The 18,895-nt window shown below is 44.1% G+C and overlaps 1 protein-coding gene across 2 annotated transcripts in view; it reads right to left on the bottom strand.

Annotated features, from left to right (window-relative positions):
* Positions 1 to 3,459: 3,459 nt before the first annotated feature.
* Positions 3,460 to 18,895, bottom strand: part of Chchd3 (coiled-coil-helix-coiled-coil-helix domain containing 3) — a 284,864-nt gene continuing 269,428 nt past the window's right edge. For both annotated transcript variants that reach the window (XM_036181401.1, XM_036181402.1), the window contains 2 exons: positions 14,173 to 14,308; positions 3,460 to 4,177 (listed from right to left, as the gene is read on the bottom strand). In XM_036181401.1, coding sequence (XP_036037294.1) covers positions 4,154 to 4,177; positions 14,173 to 14,308 — 160 coding nt within the window. In that variant the 3' untranslated portion in view covers positions 3,460 to 4,153. The remainder of the gene's footprint in view (positions 4,178 to 14,172; positions 14,309 to 18,895) is intronic.

The raw sequence follows: 18,895 nt of genomic DNA, 5'->3' as shown, positions 1-18,895 counted from the left end.
GAAGCATTTGAGTTGGAATTGTTCAGATGTTTCTGTTGCTAGGTCCTGAGGAAGGCCAGGAAAGGGGAGGGCTCCTGGATACTAAGACTCTCCCTGTAGAGTCAGTGTTGTGGGCTTGGTAGAGCACCCACCTAGCATGTGTGGAGCTCTGGGTTGATTCCATCCCCAGCATCACATGAACTGGGCATGCTGCTCCATGCCTGTAACTTCAGGTAGTGGTAAGATCAGAAGTTCAAGGTCATCTCTGGTTACTTAGTGAACATGAGGCCAGCCAGGACTGCAACAGACCCTGTCAATAAATAAATAAATAGACCAGTATGGCATTCTGAGGATGTGAAGTGGAACCTTGAGTCTTTATCCCTTTCCTGTATGTATTTCCCTGTTGGTTAAGAGAAAATAGGCACAAGAGACTGAAACTTGTCACATTTTACCCCCTAGAAGACCTGGTATGTGTGGGAGTTTGCCAATGGTAGAACGGTTTCTTGAACAGATGCAGCTCCACCGAATGTAATTATCAGTGCTGGTGCAGCTATAAGATCTATGGTATGGTCTCAAGTTTCTAGGGTGGTGTGGACCATGGGGTTTAGTTGTACAATCTGACTACACATCCTAGGTTAAGAATACCTAGATACTGAGTAAATCTCTTGGACTAGTGATGGCCTTTTGCACACCCTAAGCTGGGTATACCTGACCGCTGGCTGAGTAAATATCATGGACCAGTGATGGCCTTTTGCCCTTATTCTTTCTTTAGAGAAATAGTCCCATTTACTTGATTTAAGTAATTGTGGTAAGCATAAAGAATTGTTAAAGGATGAGCAGCCATACAGAACTGAAGACTTGGGAACTAAAAGAGAAGATGAAAAAAGAAAAAAAAAAATTAAGTCAAAGGAAAGGACCACAGCGAGACACTCCAGTGAGAATCTTGAGGGCTTGGCACCTCCAAGGACCTGTGCACCCCTGTGTTACAGCCTCGGGAGATGGGGGAGCTTGAACACACAGAAGAGCTTGGAGGAGAAAGAAGTGGCAAGGAGAGAGGTGGAGGGGCTTTGGTAGGAGGGAAGGGGACATCTAGAGCCTATGGATGAATTTCAACCCATTTACTCCAAATTTCAAGTCAGGACAGAAAGTCTAGAGTCCTAATTTCCAACTCACTGGCCCTGAGTCAGTCAGCTGCTGCTGCCCCTTTTGAACTGTTAGCTGCTCTACTCTTTGTTTTCCAGAGTACAGCACATTGTTATTAGCCAGAGTTCCTCTGTTAGATAATGGGTCTACTGAACTTACTCCTCCAGGGTCTGCTCTCATGGCTCATGGCATGTAGGTGTTAGGCAAAGGCCATTACCTTAGGCTGAAGCATGTCCCCACCCCCACTCTAAACCATGTGACTGCTTGTTCAAGTCTAGGCCAAACACTACTTAGGATTGCTGTAGAGGGGTCTCATCAGCTGACTGAAGGCCATATGCCACACATGGAGTTATTAAAGATCAGCCAATCATTTCTAAACCATTCCATGTTAAGTTTTCTGTAATCACTGGCCTCTCAAAGAAGACACATGCAGCTCCAGTCCAGCTGTGGTCTGCAAGCTCACTAGGGACTTGAGGGTGGTACCAGCTAAGCATCCTTCTAGGCACTTTATTCTTGACTTGACATGTCAAACTACTGTAGTCTAAGATTATGTTCTACTTAATGGGAACTCCAGGAGCCTCATTTAAGTCACAACATTCTTCCCAAGCAGTTCAGGGGGTCCTAAGAGTTCAGGGTGGCCCAGCCACAGCTATGAAACCACACATAGAGATGTCTGTAAGGATTTAGAAAAAGACATCGCCCCACCCTCTGATGTCCTGAGTGCTACCTTTTCACACATGCACCCACCATGCACATCTACAGTAAGAACAGCCAGTGGTTCCAGAGACAGCCCGACAAGCCGCCCATCCACGGGCTTACTCAGCTTTAGCTTTCTGACTTCTCAGTGCTGCCTTCCCCTGCCAGCGACAAGACTGGCAACCTGGGATGAGCCAAGTTCTTGGCTCCAAACTGTAAAACAAAACAGTATAGGAGGGAATTTCCAAGTTAGCTGATTTGCAAACACTGCGGCAAGCCACTGTGTAAACACTTGCTTTTGTGTACCTATTACTTCTCAGGCAGTTGTTACCTGGACGCCATCCTGACAGTATGGAAGTATGCTGCTTCTCGAATGACATGTGCTTCCGTCAGTCACACTTCAATGAACCAGCTGACTGTGCACCATTAAAAGCTAAAATCAACCAACCCAGCCAATAGAAGAACCTGAAGCAAAAAAACCTTCATTAAACAGCAATCACAGGGTTGCTCGGTAATTATGGAGGGAGGGTCTCCACTGTCAGTCAGACTCAACATCAGGTCTCCAGGTGTTTCTCATCTGATGAGAGGCAATGCCACTCTGAAGCTGCCAACACAGGGACCTGGATAAACAAGAAGCCGCACACATTCAGGGGTGTTCACCCCGACTTTCTCTAGAGGAACAGTAGCTGGGCATGAGGGTAATCTTTCAATGTTCCTGACTCCAAATACCACTTTCCTGAAGTCACACAAACTCACATTTACTAGGTCTCACGAAATGTGGTAAATGTTCCAGCTCTTTATGTGCTTGAACACTGGGTCCCACTGGTCCCTTTCCACATCAAGAGAGGCAGACGTAAAGGGGAGGCAAGGTCCTCCCAGAGTTGGCAGGCAGAGGAGGTGGAAGGCAAACTCAGATGCACCTTACTACAGTCTATTTTTTTCTTAAGGATTTAAATTTCATTTATGTATGTGTGCATCTGTGTGTATGTAGGTTTGTGAACTTGGGGGCCAGAAGAGGGCATTGGATGCCCTGGAAAGAGTTACAGGCAGTTGTGAGGCATCAGATAGGATGTTGGGAACTGAACCTAGGTCTTCTACAAGAGTAACAGGAGCCCTTAACCTCTGAACCAGCTCTCTAGCCCCTGGTATAAATTCTTAACCACTTGGTTAACCTCTCCACAAAACAAAAGTACATGGAAATTCTACATGACAAAAAATGACATCACAGAGCCCAGTCATTTCCTCCTGTTTCCCAAGAGGGGCCACTTAGCTAACAGCTCACTCAGATCCTGGATGAAGCTCCAATCATCCTAGAATATGCAGTCACAATCAGGAAGTTTCACTGAATTATGAAACTCTAGTGGTTGGTTATTGTTTAAGCATGTTCCTGGTTCCACAGGGTTGGAAAGCCCTTATTAAGGTTATCTACTGTTTCTGGCTCCAGGCAGAAAGACCTTACATCATCCCCAAGAAAGGAAGGTTCATGCATTGGTAAAATCTTCCCGAATCCACCTACCTGAGAGGCAAGCTCCAAGTCTCACCTGCCTGGGTGGCTGGAGAGCTGTGGTGCAAATGCAAATGAATAGCAATGCAAGGCAGTGCAATTCACCACCCAAACCAAAGAACACACAAAGCCTTAGCTAAAATGCTAGTCTTTGTCAGAAAATAGATTTATTATTGATAGTGAGTGAAGTTGTCAGTATTCACTACAGAGGTTGCATAAGCCAAGGTTTGCTTTACATTGATAAAAATGCCTTATTTCACTTGCAATCATAAACATTATTCCAGTGAAAGAGGTACATTTTCTCTCCTTTCTTTCTTGCATGATCACCATAATAAGTTACAATGAAATAGCTCCTATATAATGAGAGAAGCGTACACCCCAGGCCCACAGCCCAGGAGAGTGTACACTATTGCCCCAGCCCAGTGCTTTCTTGCTGCTATCTCTCCATTTGAAATAGTTTAACATCCCCCCACCTCCCAGCTTTCTCAGAGTAGAGGTCACTAAATGGTGGAGCCTGGAGTGAAGAGAACATTTTATGTCAGTGGAAGTTGGAAACAGAGTACAAAAAGGTGCAGTGGACCGCCTTTCTCTTTATTCATTTGGGGCTTTCATTAACACTTAACAGTGTTCTCTGATGACTGATCCTGATCTAGACCTTGGCTTCTGAAACTGTTGATCAAAACATGTTATGATTCTGTCGAGTCCATTTTCCAATGCCTGTCTGTCTTTAGTGGTCTTCTCTTCAATTGGGGCATTTTCATACTAGGAAAAGAAAAATGTTCCACCTCTGGAATTAACGTTGAAGAAGCTTTGCATGTTCTCGGGGTAACTTTATCCTCCTTTCTCCAGCATGCTCTGCAAAAGAAACAGGAAGTCTTTACCAGCAGGAGGCAAGGGCAAACAAATGGCAGTAACTACTTGGGATGATTACAGTGCTTTTCAAATACCGGCTTCCAAACTATGAAACAAAGCATATGCTTTCTCATCTCAAAATACCACTGCCTCTGAGCAACACCCTGCTTCATCAATTCCAATCTCCAAATGACCCAGCCACCAGCATCCCCAGGGAAGAACGTGGTCTGGAGGATGGTGGGGAGGAGCTGTGGGTCAGCTCCATTGCCACGGACATCTGGAAACAGGGCTACAAGTGGCAGGGAAATGTGCTGAGGCAGTCTGGAGTTGGTGGAGCACAGTACGGCAGTTACACCCAACAGCTCTTAGGAAGAATCTCATCTATGAGCCAAGCCCCAGCTCAGAGACCTGGCTCTGGTAGAATACAGATGTCCAAATGTACGCGACACCCAGCAGCACTGCAGGCAGGTCTCTTCCCAAACTGTGCAAGTGCGCTCTCTTTACTTCCCAAGTAAGGCATGGGGACCACGAGCCATCAACAGAAACTGCAGCCAGCTGGGCAGGAGGTACTGGTCCCCCATTCTTCTAGAACCTTAGGAATGACAAGGCAGTCCTCTCCCTTTGAGTTTGAAAACCACCCAGAAGGAGGGCAGGTGAGGCCTGCAGCTGCCTCTTCATCCTGTCCTCATGCTCCCATGTACCTGCACCTGAAAACCAGCTCAGCTACTGAGTCCTCACTGCATTTAGTTAAGAGCTAAGGGAAAGTTAAGACAAGTACCCTTGGGAAATGAGAGACTAAGCATGGTAATAATTTGCTAAATATATGCTAAGGTTTATTAAGTAAAACACATGTACATGGTAAAAAACAAAACAAACTCGCCCAGGAAGAAAGCTTATCTGGGAAGAAGAAGGTTTTTGTTCAGGCTGCTGCATTCAGGGAAGGTAAGAAAGAGTTCAAAAGTTCTGCCTGGCACAGCAGAGGGCATTTCTCTACAGTTACAACGCAGGAGGGCATTGCACCCTATGTCTCGTGACAGTCAGAATACGGACAGACGTGAGGAGCCAGGCAGGGCAAGCATGGACATGAGGTGGACAGCTTCCTGCTGGGCACTGGAAACACACGGGCATCCAACCAATGCTATGTAAACAGGAGAATGGCAGTCACAAAGCTGAACCTGACATCCGGGCACAGTGAACTCAACAGAGGGAGCATGGAGGTAGAAGACCCAGCAGACTGGACTAGAAACCGAGCAAGAACATAGAAAGGAAAACACAGGCCCAAGAAGCCCCAGGAAGAAAAGAGGGAGGGCATCGAGAAGAGGTTCAGGTGGACCCTTAGAACGGGGTGTGGGAGGGGACACTCGGGGAACAAAAAAGCAAAAGATACATTTCGTTTTGAGTTTGTGGACTGATTTTTGATGAGGCATCCCTACAAGACTCTTTGGAAAGAAGTTACAGGTTGAGGAAGAAGGGTCAAATGATTTAAGACAAAGAGGATGGGGGGTGGTGGTGCAGAAAATGGAGAACAAAGAGTGGAAGAACAAATGGGATTTGAGCCCTAGAAACACAGGGTGGACAGTTATCTCATTGTTATAGGGTCTGTGATTAGAGGTCCCTATGTGGTCTGGAGACATGGGGCACTAAAGAATAGACTCAAAGGCAGGCAAACCAGTGAGTCAAACAGGAAGTTAGAAAAGCACAGGTCCAGAAAAAATGAAGGACAAAGCAGAGGAAGCAAAAGCTCCACATGGTGGAGGGGCCGGAGATTGCACACTGCACATGAATGCATTGCTACCTGCACTGGGTTTGTGGGCAAAATAAAACATCTAACCATGCAAGTTAGACACTGTCTGCCACTGTCACAGTGTCATAGCATTTCTTCTAGGCTCACCTCTTTTTGACTTGATCTGTGTAAGGCTCTCCAATTACACAGATGGATGCTCTGTAAATACTCAAAATACAGGCAACCTCACTGCCCAGTTCTTTACTATATGCACTATGGAAGCCAGTCTGAAGCAGGTCTATATTGAGCCCATTTAGGGCTTCTGGCTACTGGAGAGTGCCTCCTTTGAGCGATACTCTATGGCCGCTCTGCATTGGGGGTCATGGACTCTACATATTTCTGAGTGGGAACCTTAAGTATTGTGGCACCTGCCAGGTCTGGATCACATGGCTCTGTCTCTCCCTACAAAGCTAGGTGACAGTATACCTCTTTTCAGTGTTGTGACTTAATCTGCAGCTAGTGCGACACAACAAAAGCCATAGATAAGGGTTCTCTGAGGGCTTAGAGGTTATTTTAGCCATTCTTTTCTCTTCAACCCTGAGCAATTACAGAGGAGTAATTTTCAGTTGAATACTAGCAATGGTAGACTTTTGAAAAGAAAGACAATCTGGGCCCTGGCCTGAATGGGGATCAGAACCCATTAGAACACAGGACCATAGATGCATGGTCACCACACACTCTGTGTCACACGTATTAAACTCCAATCCCTCAGAGACGGTACAATGGTTCAGTGGAAAGCTGAGGGGCTGGTCTATACACCTGCTGTCACACTGCACTTAGCTGATACTAAAGGGTAGCAGAGATGCTACAAAACGGCCCCAGTGCTGTCAGAGTAACAAATACAACAGCAAGTTGGGGGTTTTAAAAAGATGAATAAACTGATAAACATTCTGTGTTATTACTATCACAGATGTGCAAACGAGACCTGCTGAAGGCTAGAGTCAGGGCCATGGTTGGAGGGAGCCCCAGGACTGACAGGTCTATACTGCACCTCTCAGGCTGTCCCATCTATGCATCTTCTATAACTAGATGCTGTTGGGTTGGATTTCAACACTGCATAAATTAACACTGCATATATTAACATAGGAAATTCCCTAAAGAATGGAGGGGAAGCTTTGCAAGCTATATTTAAAAAACAAAAAAACAAAACAAAACAAAAAAAAACCCCAAACAAAAAAAACCCACTGCTTTCATTTAGGAAATGCTAACACTTAATCTTAATGTGGAGAAAGAATTTCTCACTGCTGCTCCCCATTCACATATCTATCTGGGTCTGCAGAAACGCCTTTTGTAAATAGCTGCACAAATTACCCAAAGGAGTGAATGGCTCAGGCATCAACACTGCTCTTTTCCAAAATCTCTTTCGGTTCCAGCCACTGATGAGCTCACACTGTCAAACAGGAACAGTGCCCCTGGAGACTCAAGATCACCGGTGTGTCGTTTCCACTTATTAAAATGATCTGAAGCGCTTTTCTCAAATATTTTTGTTACACAGTCGTCTAGTAAGCCAGTTTCTGAATCTCAGCTTTCTTGCAGAGGCTGACTACCCTAGCAATGAATGGCTGTCTCAATAGATTTAAATGGACTTCAGAAGCAACCCTGTATTGCTAAGCAATCATTACAGAGAGAATGGGATTTTGAAAGAGACCACCCAGATTATATGTGCAGAGGAGCTACCTGGAATCTCCCCAAGGTTTCAGATCCAGGAGGTTTAGGTGTGGACCAAGGAAGGTTTTCATAATTTGGGGGTGGGTGGGTGATGGTGGTGCTAACAGAGCAGCAGGTCCTGAGTTAGGCACAGCCTCAGTATGGAGTTTTCACTGAGGAAACACAGGAAATGCAGGGGTGCAAAGGAACAGATCTGTGATGAGGAAAAACCAGAGAGGACTGTGGGTGAGGAAGGAAGAACAGCTTGCTTGACCTGAAAGGCAGCCACTCTGCAGTGACTGGGATCATCCTGTGTACAGCAGCCCAGCTCAAAGATTAACATATGACACTAGGTGAGGACACAGAATGCCTGGAACATAATAAACACAGGTCATCAGGGGCCTTCCTGCATGGCTGACCTTGGTTTATCTTTGTGCTTTCTAGTACACTAGATGGGCTCCTCGACCTAGAGAGGCAGGGAATCTGAGAACTGTTAGTGTGATGTTAGCCTAGAGATAGGTGCTCTTCTCTTGGCACCTGCTGTGAGTGCTCAGGTGACTCCTTACCCAGGGCCACCTGCAGCTTCAGAGGGCACCAGAGGGCAGAAGGAGAGCCTTCTACTGGAGTGGCTTCTGCCTTCTTCCCATTTGCTTCAGAGACTAAGTTTAGATGCTTTCCTAGGGACAATGAGTTTAGACTTCTGCTGCTAGGTGGTCTGGACTGGTAGCTAATGACAGTGACATGAAGGAAAACAGACAGAACCTGCAGGATTTGGTGAAAGTTTGGGGTGTCTGAACCCTACTTCTAACCTTCCAATTCAGAATCTTCAAGGGGGAGGATGGGCATGTGCATTTTTAACACTTCAGAGACTGAGAGGTTCACGCATGTCTGTGGCCTCCTGGGTTTGAAATGCAGACGAGGGGGTGTACTCTGCTGGAACTATGGTAAATTCCCACTCTGGAACTGTGCAAACAAGAAGATGAGGTTGGGCCTCTGACCTTCAAGTCCTCCAGCTCCAAGAGTCTGGCTGACATGTCATGGAGAACACACTTCACACAGCTATGAAACAGACTGCTCTGACATTAGGTTTTTTTCTCAAGAGCCTGGATTTCCAAGTAACAGCCACCCCTATGTTTCCAGGACCTTTTCAGGCTCAAAATCATAGGGGGGCATTTTGAAGCCCAGCTGAACACAAGTCCAAATTACAGGGAAGGTAAAATTCAGTGTCCTTAAGAAGGCTGAAGAAATTTTGCCTAGACAAATTCCTCCATACCTGCTCACCTTGTAGTCTTCTATTTCGAAGTTAACCAACACGGGAAATTTCATTTATATTTTATAAATGAGAGGACTCCGAACATTAGTTTTGGGAAGTATAATACCACATTGAGATCTAGCCTCACAGACCAAGGTCTTGACTCTATATTCTCTCTGTAGCCAGGGCCATCTCTGATCTCAACAGTTCAGCAGGGAAAACGGGTCTCAAGGAAAGGTATTTGGCTTCCACCCTACTCCCTATGTAATGATTTAAGTCTCTGCACAGCTTATGGATCTCTGACTGCCCTGCTATCTGACTTCAAGCCCTATGCAGACCCCACACCCTTGGGAAACTCTTGGTCCTGATTCTTCCCATCATGTACTCTTACTGCATCTCCAAAGCCCTTCACCTCCCAAGGACTATATCTCATAGAGTAATAAGAGGTATCACGGTACAATAGGAGCCCGGTGCTGGCTAAGGCAGCATTTTGTAAAGGAGTTTATTACCTGGAAGGCTACGCTTTGGTAGCAGTTTGGGGACAGCTGTTTTTCCCTTTACTGGCTCTGGAGAAACTAAACTGTTTCTAGTCTCTCTGGTCATCAGATCACCTTGATTGTCAGGAATGTAAACGTGCGGACAGGGTATGTGCTGAGGCCACACAGCAGCAGACTAGTCACAAGGGCAGCTGACAGCAAACTCTAGGAGGCGAAGGCACTAAAACCTAGAAACCACAAAATGAAGATGCTACTACTAAATAGACGATGACTCCTGAGCCTGTATCTACCTCTTGCTCTCCATAATGAATGCAGAATCAGCTCTTGCAGATAAAGCTTCAAGCCCTCAGTTCAGCAAGAAAAAAACTAAAGTACTAGTCACCATGAATAATCCGGAACAGGGGCAAAGGCACTACCCACTATCCCTACCATCAGGTGAACACGACTGTTCCATGAGAATCACATTAGTTTTTTTGCTTTTTTGTGAATAGCAACAGGGCTGAGAAAATGCTAAAATGCTTAGAATTCTCGCCTACAACACTGTAGGTTAACGTTAAGGCAGCAAGATGCCACAGGGAATATAATGCTGATCTATAAACCAGCCCTCCTTCACTTTAAAAATTAGGAGTTAAACCCAGGTGGTGGTGGTGGTGTACATCTTTAATACTGGCAGAGGCAGAGGCAGAGGCAGAGGCAGAGGCAGAGGCAGAGGCAGGCCAATCTCTGTGAGTTCAAGGCTAGCTTGGTCTCCCACCCCCAAAATAGAAGTTGGAAAGTCTTTCTTTGTCTTTTTTGGGACCAGGATCTGTCCTTAGTGCATGAGCTGGCTGTTTGAAACCTTGGGCTTACACAGGGACACTTTGCTCAGTCTGGAAGGAGGTGACAGGACCTGCCTGTACTGAATCTACCAGGTTTAAATGAATCCCCAGGGGTGCCTTGATCCTGGAGGACATGGGAATGGAGGGGAGGGGCTGGGGGTGTGAGGGGGAGGACAGGGGAACCCATGGCTGATGTATAAAATTTAAAACACATAATAATAAAGAAAAAATTATTTACTAAAAAAAAAAAAAAAAAGAAGTTGGAGTGCTAGGCATGGTACTGTACCCCTTTAATCCCAGCACACAGCACACAGAGGCAGACAGATCTGTGGGTGTCTGAGGGCAGTCTGGTCACATGGTGAATTTGGGGCCAGCTAGGGATACATATACAAAGGACTCTGTCTCAAAAAAAGAAAAAAGATATTGGGGACATTTTTCATTCTCTTCCCTGTTTACAAAGTCCCATATAAGTCAGGTGTAGCAAGACTAAATGGGAACCAGGCTTCAATGACAAGAAGAGGCAATTCAATATTGGGAAGCTTAGAAAGTTAGCAGGTTAAGCAGGTATGGGGGAGACACAAGTCTATGTCAACTGATGCTCCATTTTAAATGCTGTACTTAAATAGCTAGCCAATAACTTTTACAGCTTAGAAATAATATTAGAGCAATTTAGTGTCTTTTTTACCCTCATAAAGAATACATAACTTAATACACTGACAATAAGTCTAAATGTCTCCCGTCAAACCACAAGGAACTGTTTAAGAATAGCTGGAGATTAATGTCAATGAGTGGAGGAATAGGAAGAAAGGAAAAGCAAGGCTAAGGAACATCCGGAAACCTTCCTACCAGTAAAATCTATTAGTCTTCCCAACAGCACCCCAGGGGCCTGTGAAAGCTCAACCTTGTGAGTCATGTAAAAGTGGAGTGGACCACTGTAATGATTCCACATTGAAAACCCTTGTACAATGTCAGAAATGGAGTGAGACTTAATGGCTGCTGTCTCGCTCCATGTCCAGTACGTTCTCTGGACCTAACTGGAAGGCTAGGAGAAGGGAGCTGGCCCACCTGGAACTACTACACTAGGCAGTGAGTAGGCTGTGTATTGACAAACTTTCTTTTAACACGGGGAGCAGGATTGGGATCTCAAGATGAGATTTTTTTCACAGGGAGCAGAAAGGCAGCCGGCCAAGTGGCCCTTTGGTCATGGCACTATCACCTCATGTCCTAAGTGTGCCATGTCAGTGGCCTGTCAGTGCTCATTTTGCCATTACTGTTTTCGTTTTCCCTCACTGTCTCAACTGTATTTGTGAATGACGGATGTCTCTTCTTAAACTCACCTGTTCCAAGACAAGTATCAGTTAGTTTATCTTGAAAATTTGTGTTTTGCTTTGTTTTCATGGCGGGGTGCATCTTGAACTAGTTGTTAAATTTACCATCATGACATCCCTGGGTTTCAATGCTCTCAATTGCAAAATGGTAAAAGCAACCACTTCTATTTACATCTCAGAGTGTCATAAAAACATGTAGGAGTAGAAGTTGAGCTGACCTTGAAATCCTAAAGCCTGAAGAAATGAAAGGGCCCATGTTTCTCCGTTCTTAGCTATTCCAGTGTTGTTCAACCTATGGCAAGATTTTCATCTTTTTGATATTACTCAGCTACCATCCACTTCCAAACAACTGAACATAGACTTGTGAAACACTAGATACTCTCATCAGACTAGCTGCAAGTAATAAACCACACGGCAGGCTGGGAAGTGCGTGAGAAGGAAGGTGGGTCTCTTTTTCAATCACTAGTTGCATTTCATGATTTTCTTAAATGATGATCCTGTATTGGTGAAACTATTAAGGCCACTCCACGTAGTTAAAAGGGAGGTTTATTTTGTGGGGTAACTTACAAATGAAGGGATAGGTTATAGGGTCTGGCAAAGGTATGGCGCAGTCCGGCAGTGTTCTCTGGAGAACTCTGCTCGGTCTACCTCTCGCATCCAGGGTCCCAGAACCAAGAGAGACTTCTCCTCTTGATCCTGGGTCTTCCGCTTCCTCCCTCAGCCCCGCCTTGTGGGCGTGACCATTACTGAAGCCTCAAATGGGGGTTGGAACTTCCAGGCCAATGCTGGGATGGCTACCCACTACACTATATTATCAGATTAGAAAAATCCATGAGTCAATCTGTAAGTCCCAAGTACTCAGGTAGTATTGCTACTGAAGGTTGGGGACTTAAGAGCTCATCAGAGGCGTTTGTGACAAATAACAAGCACTAACTTAAAATTAGCAGCATTACCTCTAGCAAGACCTTTAAAGAAAAGAATCCCAGCATATACTGAGTTATTTAAGTACCAATATAAGCAAGTAACAGACAAAAGCAAACCACAATGCTTTTTAAGATAACACGGGCTTTTAAATCTTGATTACATTTTTCCCACATAATGTTAGACAATAGCAACCCTCCCTTCAGATATTTATGGACTGTTGGAAATTTACACTAAGTGGTATTATTATAACTAGAGTAAATTGGGCTGTAAGAAGGCATGCTGTGTAGATTTAGATGGGTGAGAAGATCAATTCTAGAGAGTTTGTCAGAAGAAAGAACAAAAGTTTCCAACAATTTATGTCTTTCCAAACCATATGCACCCAACTATAAAGCAATTATGTGACCTGTTGAAATTGTTAATTTGCTGTGGATATCATTAACTTTCTAAAGCACATAAATTAAGAGAAACTATGCATCTTATGAGTGTCATATTATGCAGTTATGAAGGGTCATGAAGCATACAAAAAGAGGGAAATCCTTTCGTAAATATGACTCAGGTGTGTGAGTGTGTGTGTCGCAGCCTGTGGTGGTTTACAAGAAAATGGCCCTCATAGGGAGTGGCACTATTAGGAGGTGTGGCTTAGCTGGAATAAATGTGGCCTTGTTGGAGTGTGTCACTGTGGGGGTGGGCTTTGAGGGCTTACATGCTCAAGTTATACCAGTGTCACAGCCTCCTGCTTCCTGTGGATCCAGATGGAGACCCTCTCAGCTCCTTCTCCAGCACCATGTCTGCCTGCACCTGCCATGTCCTGCCACGATGATAATGGGCTAACCTTCTGAAACTGTAAGTTAGCCCCAGTTAAATGTTTTCCCTTGTAAGAGTTCCTGTGGTCATGGTGTCTCTTCACAGCAAGAGAAATCCTAACTAAGACACTGCTCTAAAGGGTTCTTCCAACTGTTGGGGGAATGATTAGTGACTGAAGGGTGGATTTCTTTTATTTTTGCTAGACCTTCTACTACTTACAGACTGCAAATTTGCTAGCTCCTTAATTTATACCCTTCTTCCATGCTGGCTTTGAACAGTGGCTTAGGAATGTGAGGTATTAACCATGAAGATATAACCATTGGAATCATTAGAAGATGAAAGGTTCAGAGCAATAAAGTATATTTTTAATATATTTTTCTCCCTGAATAGAGAGAATTCAGGAGTGCTTAACTCTTTTTATGGGGGGTGGTGGTGATGTTTCGAAACAGGGTTTCTCTGTGCAGCTTTGCGCCTTTCCTGGAACTCACTTGGTAGCCCAGGCTGGCCTCGAACTCACAAAGATCCACCTGGCTCTGCCTCCCGAGTGCTGGGATTAAAGGCGTGTGCCACCACTGCCCGGCTTGCTTAACTCTTTCTTCTGTCACAGGGACTCGAACCCAGGACTTGAGCACGTCAGGCAAGCACTTACACTCTTCTTTTACTTTTCACTTTGAGAGAGGCTCTCATGAAGTTGTTCAGGCTGTTGTCCTTGAACGTGAGGTTCACCTGCCCTAGCCTCCAGTAGCTAGGATCACATACCTGAACCACTGGGCCTAGCTAGAATCTGTACTCTTCTGATAGTGAACTGGACAGAACTTACAGGGAGACATTCTTGATGAGGAACAGCTGAGTGTAGAACGCTTTCCCACATGTCAGGTCGTTACCACTGTCCAGTGACAACTGGGCTTTCTATTTTTCGGGTGTCTAGTCAGCACACACACTCACCTGTTTGGCATGGTTGACACAGTGCATGTACTGGCTGGCCAGAGTGGAGCAGCTGAGGGTCTGCTGGGTGTTCTGGCGGTAACACTGGAGGATTTTGGTCTGCAGATCTGCACAGACTGGATGATATTCATACCGTCTGAAAATAAAACAAAGATAACTGAGACAAGGCATCCTCAGTCACTGTAAGGGTCAAGGTTAAAGACTAAATAAAACACACAAGCCTAGTCCTGAAAATGACACCACTGCTCTTGCTCATCTGCCAGGCCTGACTTCACTCTGGCATACCACAGCCAGCAGGTCATGAAGCGCTGGCCCCTGGAGCATGGTCTTCCATACTCACTGTTATTACAGAAATCCAAAGTATTTACACGTCCTGGATCCAAGCAATGGCCTCTGGTCTTTGTGTCTACAGCCCCGGATCTCTCCACTGGTCACCCAGAGGGTACTTTGTAATCCATCAAGCCGCTCTCTATTGCTTCTTTAATGATGGACAAGGCTAGCAAACACTGATCAGACTCCTGTCTGCCTTGAGCCCTTGTTGGACCCTGTACCTTGCTGCAGCCTGGGTAAATTATGCTCTGGGTCCATTTTCAGGTCTCACATCTGTGGTCACAAACTGCTTGTGAGCTGGGAGATGCTTAGCCCCCAAATTCTCACCCTTGCACATGTGACTGAAAACTCTCTTCATCTTTTATGTGTAACTGTGTACCTGCTTTGAACAACTCCCACTAGTTGTCTGCTCCCACCCAGTCCACGCTTGCACTCTGCCCAGGTCACAGACTATAATATAAATGAGTGCAATCCACCAGCCTACATTTACCAGAATGTACATTCCAAGGAACTACGTTTGTTTTCTTTGTGACATTCACTATTCCATGTGGATACTTTTATAGAAGCCATACAATAAGCTTGTTGAATGAATAAAAGTGGGTAAACATCTAAAAGTTCTCCAGGTTAAATTTTCGCTATTATATTTACAAGTCTCAGATTTTAGTTGGATTGCTCTCAGTGAACATGCCATGCCAAACATAATTGTTTCCACAAAGCTTATAATACACACTTGAAAATAATAAGCCAAATGAATTATACAAACAAAATATTCTTGTTTGTATGACAGGAGAACTTGAGTCATAGAATAACCACAGAGAGAAAATTGCAAAACAATCATTAATCTAGGAATCTGTATTTTTTAAAATTAGTTTGCTTAGTAAAAAATGCTTCCAGTCTTATCAGTTTGTCTGAAATTTAGATTTGTTATTTCCATATATCCCTGAAGTAGCACTGCTTTAAGTTTAATGGGTTCCAAACACCAAAGCCCCAGAGAACACAGAGGGATATTTCCCATCAATAAGGAAGCCCTTGGGTGACAGTCCGTTTCCTCTATACTTTTACCAACACGATAAGCTAATGTATGTTTTGCTGGAGTGGAAATGCAAACCATTTGACTGTCCTTGAGGGTATCTTCTTCCCACTACCCCAGAAAGGAAGTAGATGTACAGGGGAAAATGATCCATAGATTTTTACCTAACACTGTTTACTTTTTCACTCAGTACTTTACTACTTTGTCTAATACCTGAGAACAGATTTTAAGTCCAACTCCAGGGGTTTCGATTCTTTTTAAGATTTTGACGCTCTGGGTGTCCGTGGAGTTTTCTGGACCTGAGCTTCCCTAATCCCTGACAAATGAACATCAGCATCAAAAAGGAGTCAGCTGTGCTTCCAGAAGACAGTCTTAGAAAACCACTGGCCAAGTGATGACGGTAAGACTTGGGTCTGGGTACATGATGAATGAAGTATGGATACACGTCAAGTCAGCCGAATGCAGCAAACACATGGCCGACAATGCTGACGACTCACACAGGAGAACTGAGCTATTGAGCTTCTGTCCCAGTGCTGACAGAAGACCAAGTCTAGGGGCAGAAAGGTGGTGTGGAACAAAAACAGGCCTGAACATGGCCCTTCACTAGTAACAGGTAGCAAACATACTCACACACTGTATATGTTTACACACATCTCTGTCTCTATTTTTCTCAAGACTACTGCAATAGGCAGCTCATTAATGCCACTCCTTCTTTAGAAAGCAGCAATGCAAGTCGTAAGCACTGACCCTGAGCTCAGCACTCAGTCATGCAGGCTCAAGTCCACAAGTTATTTATGGTTTGAAGTGTATCAAAATATACTTTTATCACCACAAATCAATACTAGTGTTGCTTCCAAGCCCTTGATTTCCTGTCTGGAAGTCTGTTCTCTGTGTGGCCATCATCTAAAATCCTTTTTGTATACATTTTAACCTGTATTGACAACTAGATGCAGAGTGGGGGAAAGAACAGTGGAAATCAGCATAATTGGCCCCCAGTTCCTCCACTGACTCGGGTCCATTTCTCTTGGACTCATCTGAATGGCACAGATCTGCTTCTGTATTGATCTGCAGTGCATGTTATGCTGTCCTAATGCACTGTTTTCACTCTGGCAGATGCTAAATGAGATTACCATCCAACATTAGAAGGCCATAAAGCACAAGCCATGGCACCTTCCATTCAGGAAAAGGGCTTCAAAGACATTTCCAACATGCATTATGAGAAACCCTTCATATAATCATAGAGTCAGCAATGGACTTTTATTGACTGTTTTCATGCATGCTGAAGGAAAAAGCCACTATTAGGCAAAAATAAGAAAAGGCAGAATCCCAAGATATTTAGGTTGGAAAATTAAATCTTAGTTGAAAAGGATATTTAAACAATTTCAGAAAGGCTAAATGAAGGGATGATAAGTGACAAGATAACAAGCAAGATGAGTGCAAATCTGGAAAACACACAACAGTGGTAAGGGAGACAGCTATGCAAAGGGGACTGTTAATAACAAAACCACTTCTCTTTCTTTTTCTCCCCCCCTCCTCCCTCCCTCCCTCCCTCCTCCCTCCCTCCCTCCTCCCTCCCTCCCTCTCCTTCTTTCGCTTATTTAATCATTGGGACCTTTTAATAGAACCCACTCTCGTCTTTCTTTTACTTTTTGGGGGTTGTAGTTGTTTTGTTTTTTGAGACATGGTCTCTTTATGTAGTCCTAGCTGTCCTGGAACTCACTCTGTAGACCAGGCCAGCCTTGAACTCACAGAGATCCACCTGCCTTTGTCTCCTTGGTGCTGGGATTCACCCCATCCATATCTTTAGTGCATGGCCAAGGGGCTGGAGGGGAATGCAAAGGGAGGACTGGAGCTCCAAATGTGAGACCAAACCCCAAACCCCAGGAGGGCACTCTTCTTCCTGTGGCATTTGGGAACCAGCAAGACTTTCCCTGTTTTAGCTAATGCTTAATAGCAATATTAAAAAGCATCTAGGAAAATATACTCAGAGGTTTTTCTTATTACACTCACAACAAGCCCATAATTGATCCCTTGAAAAAAAAAAAAAGGCCAGAAAGACAATCAGGCTGTTTCTAATTTTCCAAGTGTTCCAACCACCTGGTGGTGGACATAAAATTATCACTACCATGTCAGGTTATTTCCTCAGGAGACTTTCATGAAGGAAGAATTAATTGGTCAAAGGGAGGGAACACACTCTGGGTGCAGCTGTGAGCTTATGTAAGCAGGACCGAGAAGGCCCTCTCAGACACTCAAACAGTGACACTTGGTTACCAGCTCTCTGGCTGTCAGGGCCTTCCTGATGGCTCTCCTACTTTCATGTTTTAGAATCTTCTTTGATGTGAGTCACAGCTTTAGATTTCGAAGAAACTACTTATCCATCTTTTTAGTTCTGCTAATATAAATGGTACATATAATACGGTAACTTCAGAGAAGGAAATATATGGAGATAGTTCAGAAGCAGTCCTGTGGTGAGAATCAGCAGTCAGAATTCTCAAAGCTCTGGGGAACAGAATAGTCATTCATTGTGAGTGCAGATACAAAGAGGGTCGTTTCCTTGTATGTTAACCAGGAAGTTCCCTGTGAGAGGTCTACAACACTAAGATGAAAAACTACTGGGGGTGTATTTGGGAGAGGGGGAGAAAATATGACTTAATGAGATACCTGATGCGAAATGGAACACTCTTTTCTTATCAGGACCCAACAATGCATCTTTCATGAGGTCAGATGTTTCATGTAACATGGTCATGAAGGGAAACCTCTTATTCTTAAGGCACAGCTCAAAAGCTATCATTAAATTATACCAACTGTTCTTTAGATGTTAGCCCAGTGGTCACTAGTACTGCTTTTCTTTCAAAATGCAACACTAAGTCTATGCCCACCACCAATACTTAAATAATGTTACTATTTCTTACCATTCATAATAATGTCATCATAAAATTCAATGAAAAGAATTTAAAATGCAGTCATCATTTATTACATTTTCATTGTACTTTACCATATAGTATCCTAATATTAATTTTCACAATAAAATGTAAATAGCCTCTTCCTAATATTGCAAGATCCGAAAAACAAACTTGATTTCAAGCATATCTGGCATTCTTAATAACTGTGAACCATTTCATTAATGATGCCTCTTATCTGAGCTTTACTCAAATTTCCATAATTATATATTAGAGGTCAAATACTGCTAACAGGTGCCTTTTTTTCCCATTTGTTCTCGCATACATCTTGTGATGCGATGTCTTGAAAACTAACAATTCAAGATACCCCCCACAACATTACTAATGCAATGTTAACTACTATGCTGCTGTCTATTATCACAACACAAAAACAGCCCATAACCCCTGCCAGCATAACATTGAG

The sequence above is a fragment of the Onychomys torridus genome, chromosome 3 (genome assembly GCF_903995425.1).
Source record: "Onychomys torridus chromosome 3, mOncTor1.1, whole genome shotgun sequence".
In the NCBI taxonomy this organism is placed as follows: domain Eukaryota; kingdom Metazoa; phylum Chordata; class Mammalia; order Rodentia; family Cricetidae; genus Onychomys; species Onychomys torridus.
Note: the sequence above shows the minus strand (reverse complement) of the source record. Positions and strands in the feature narration are given on the sequence as shown.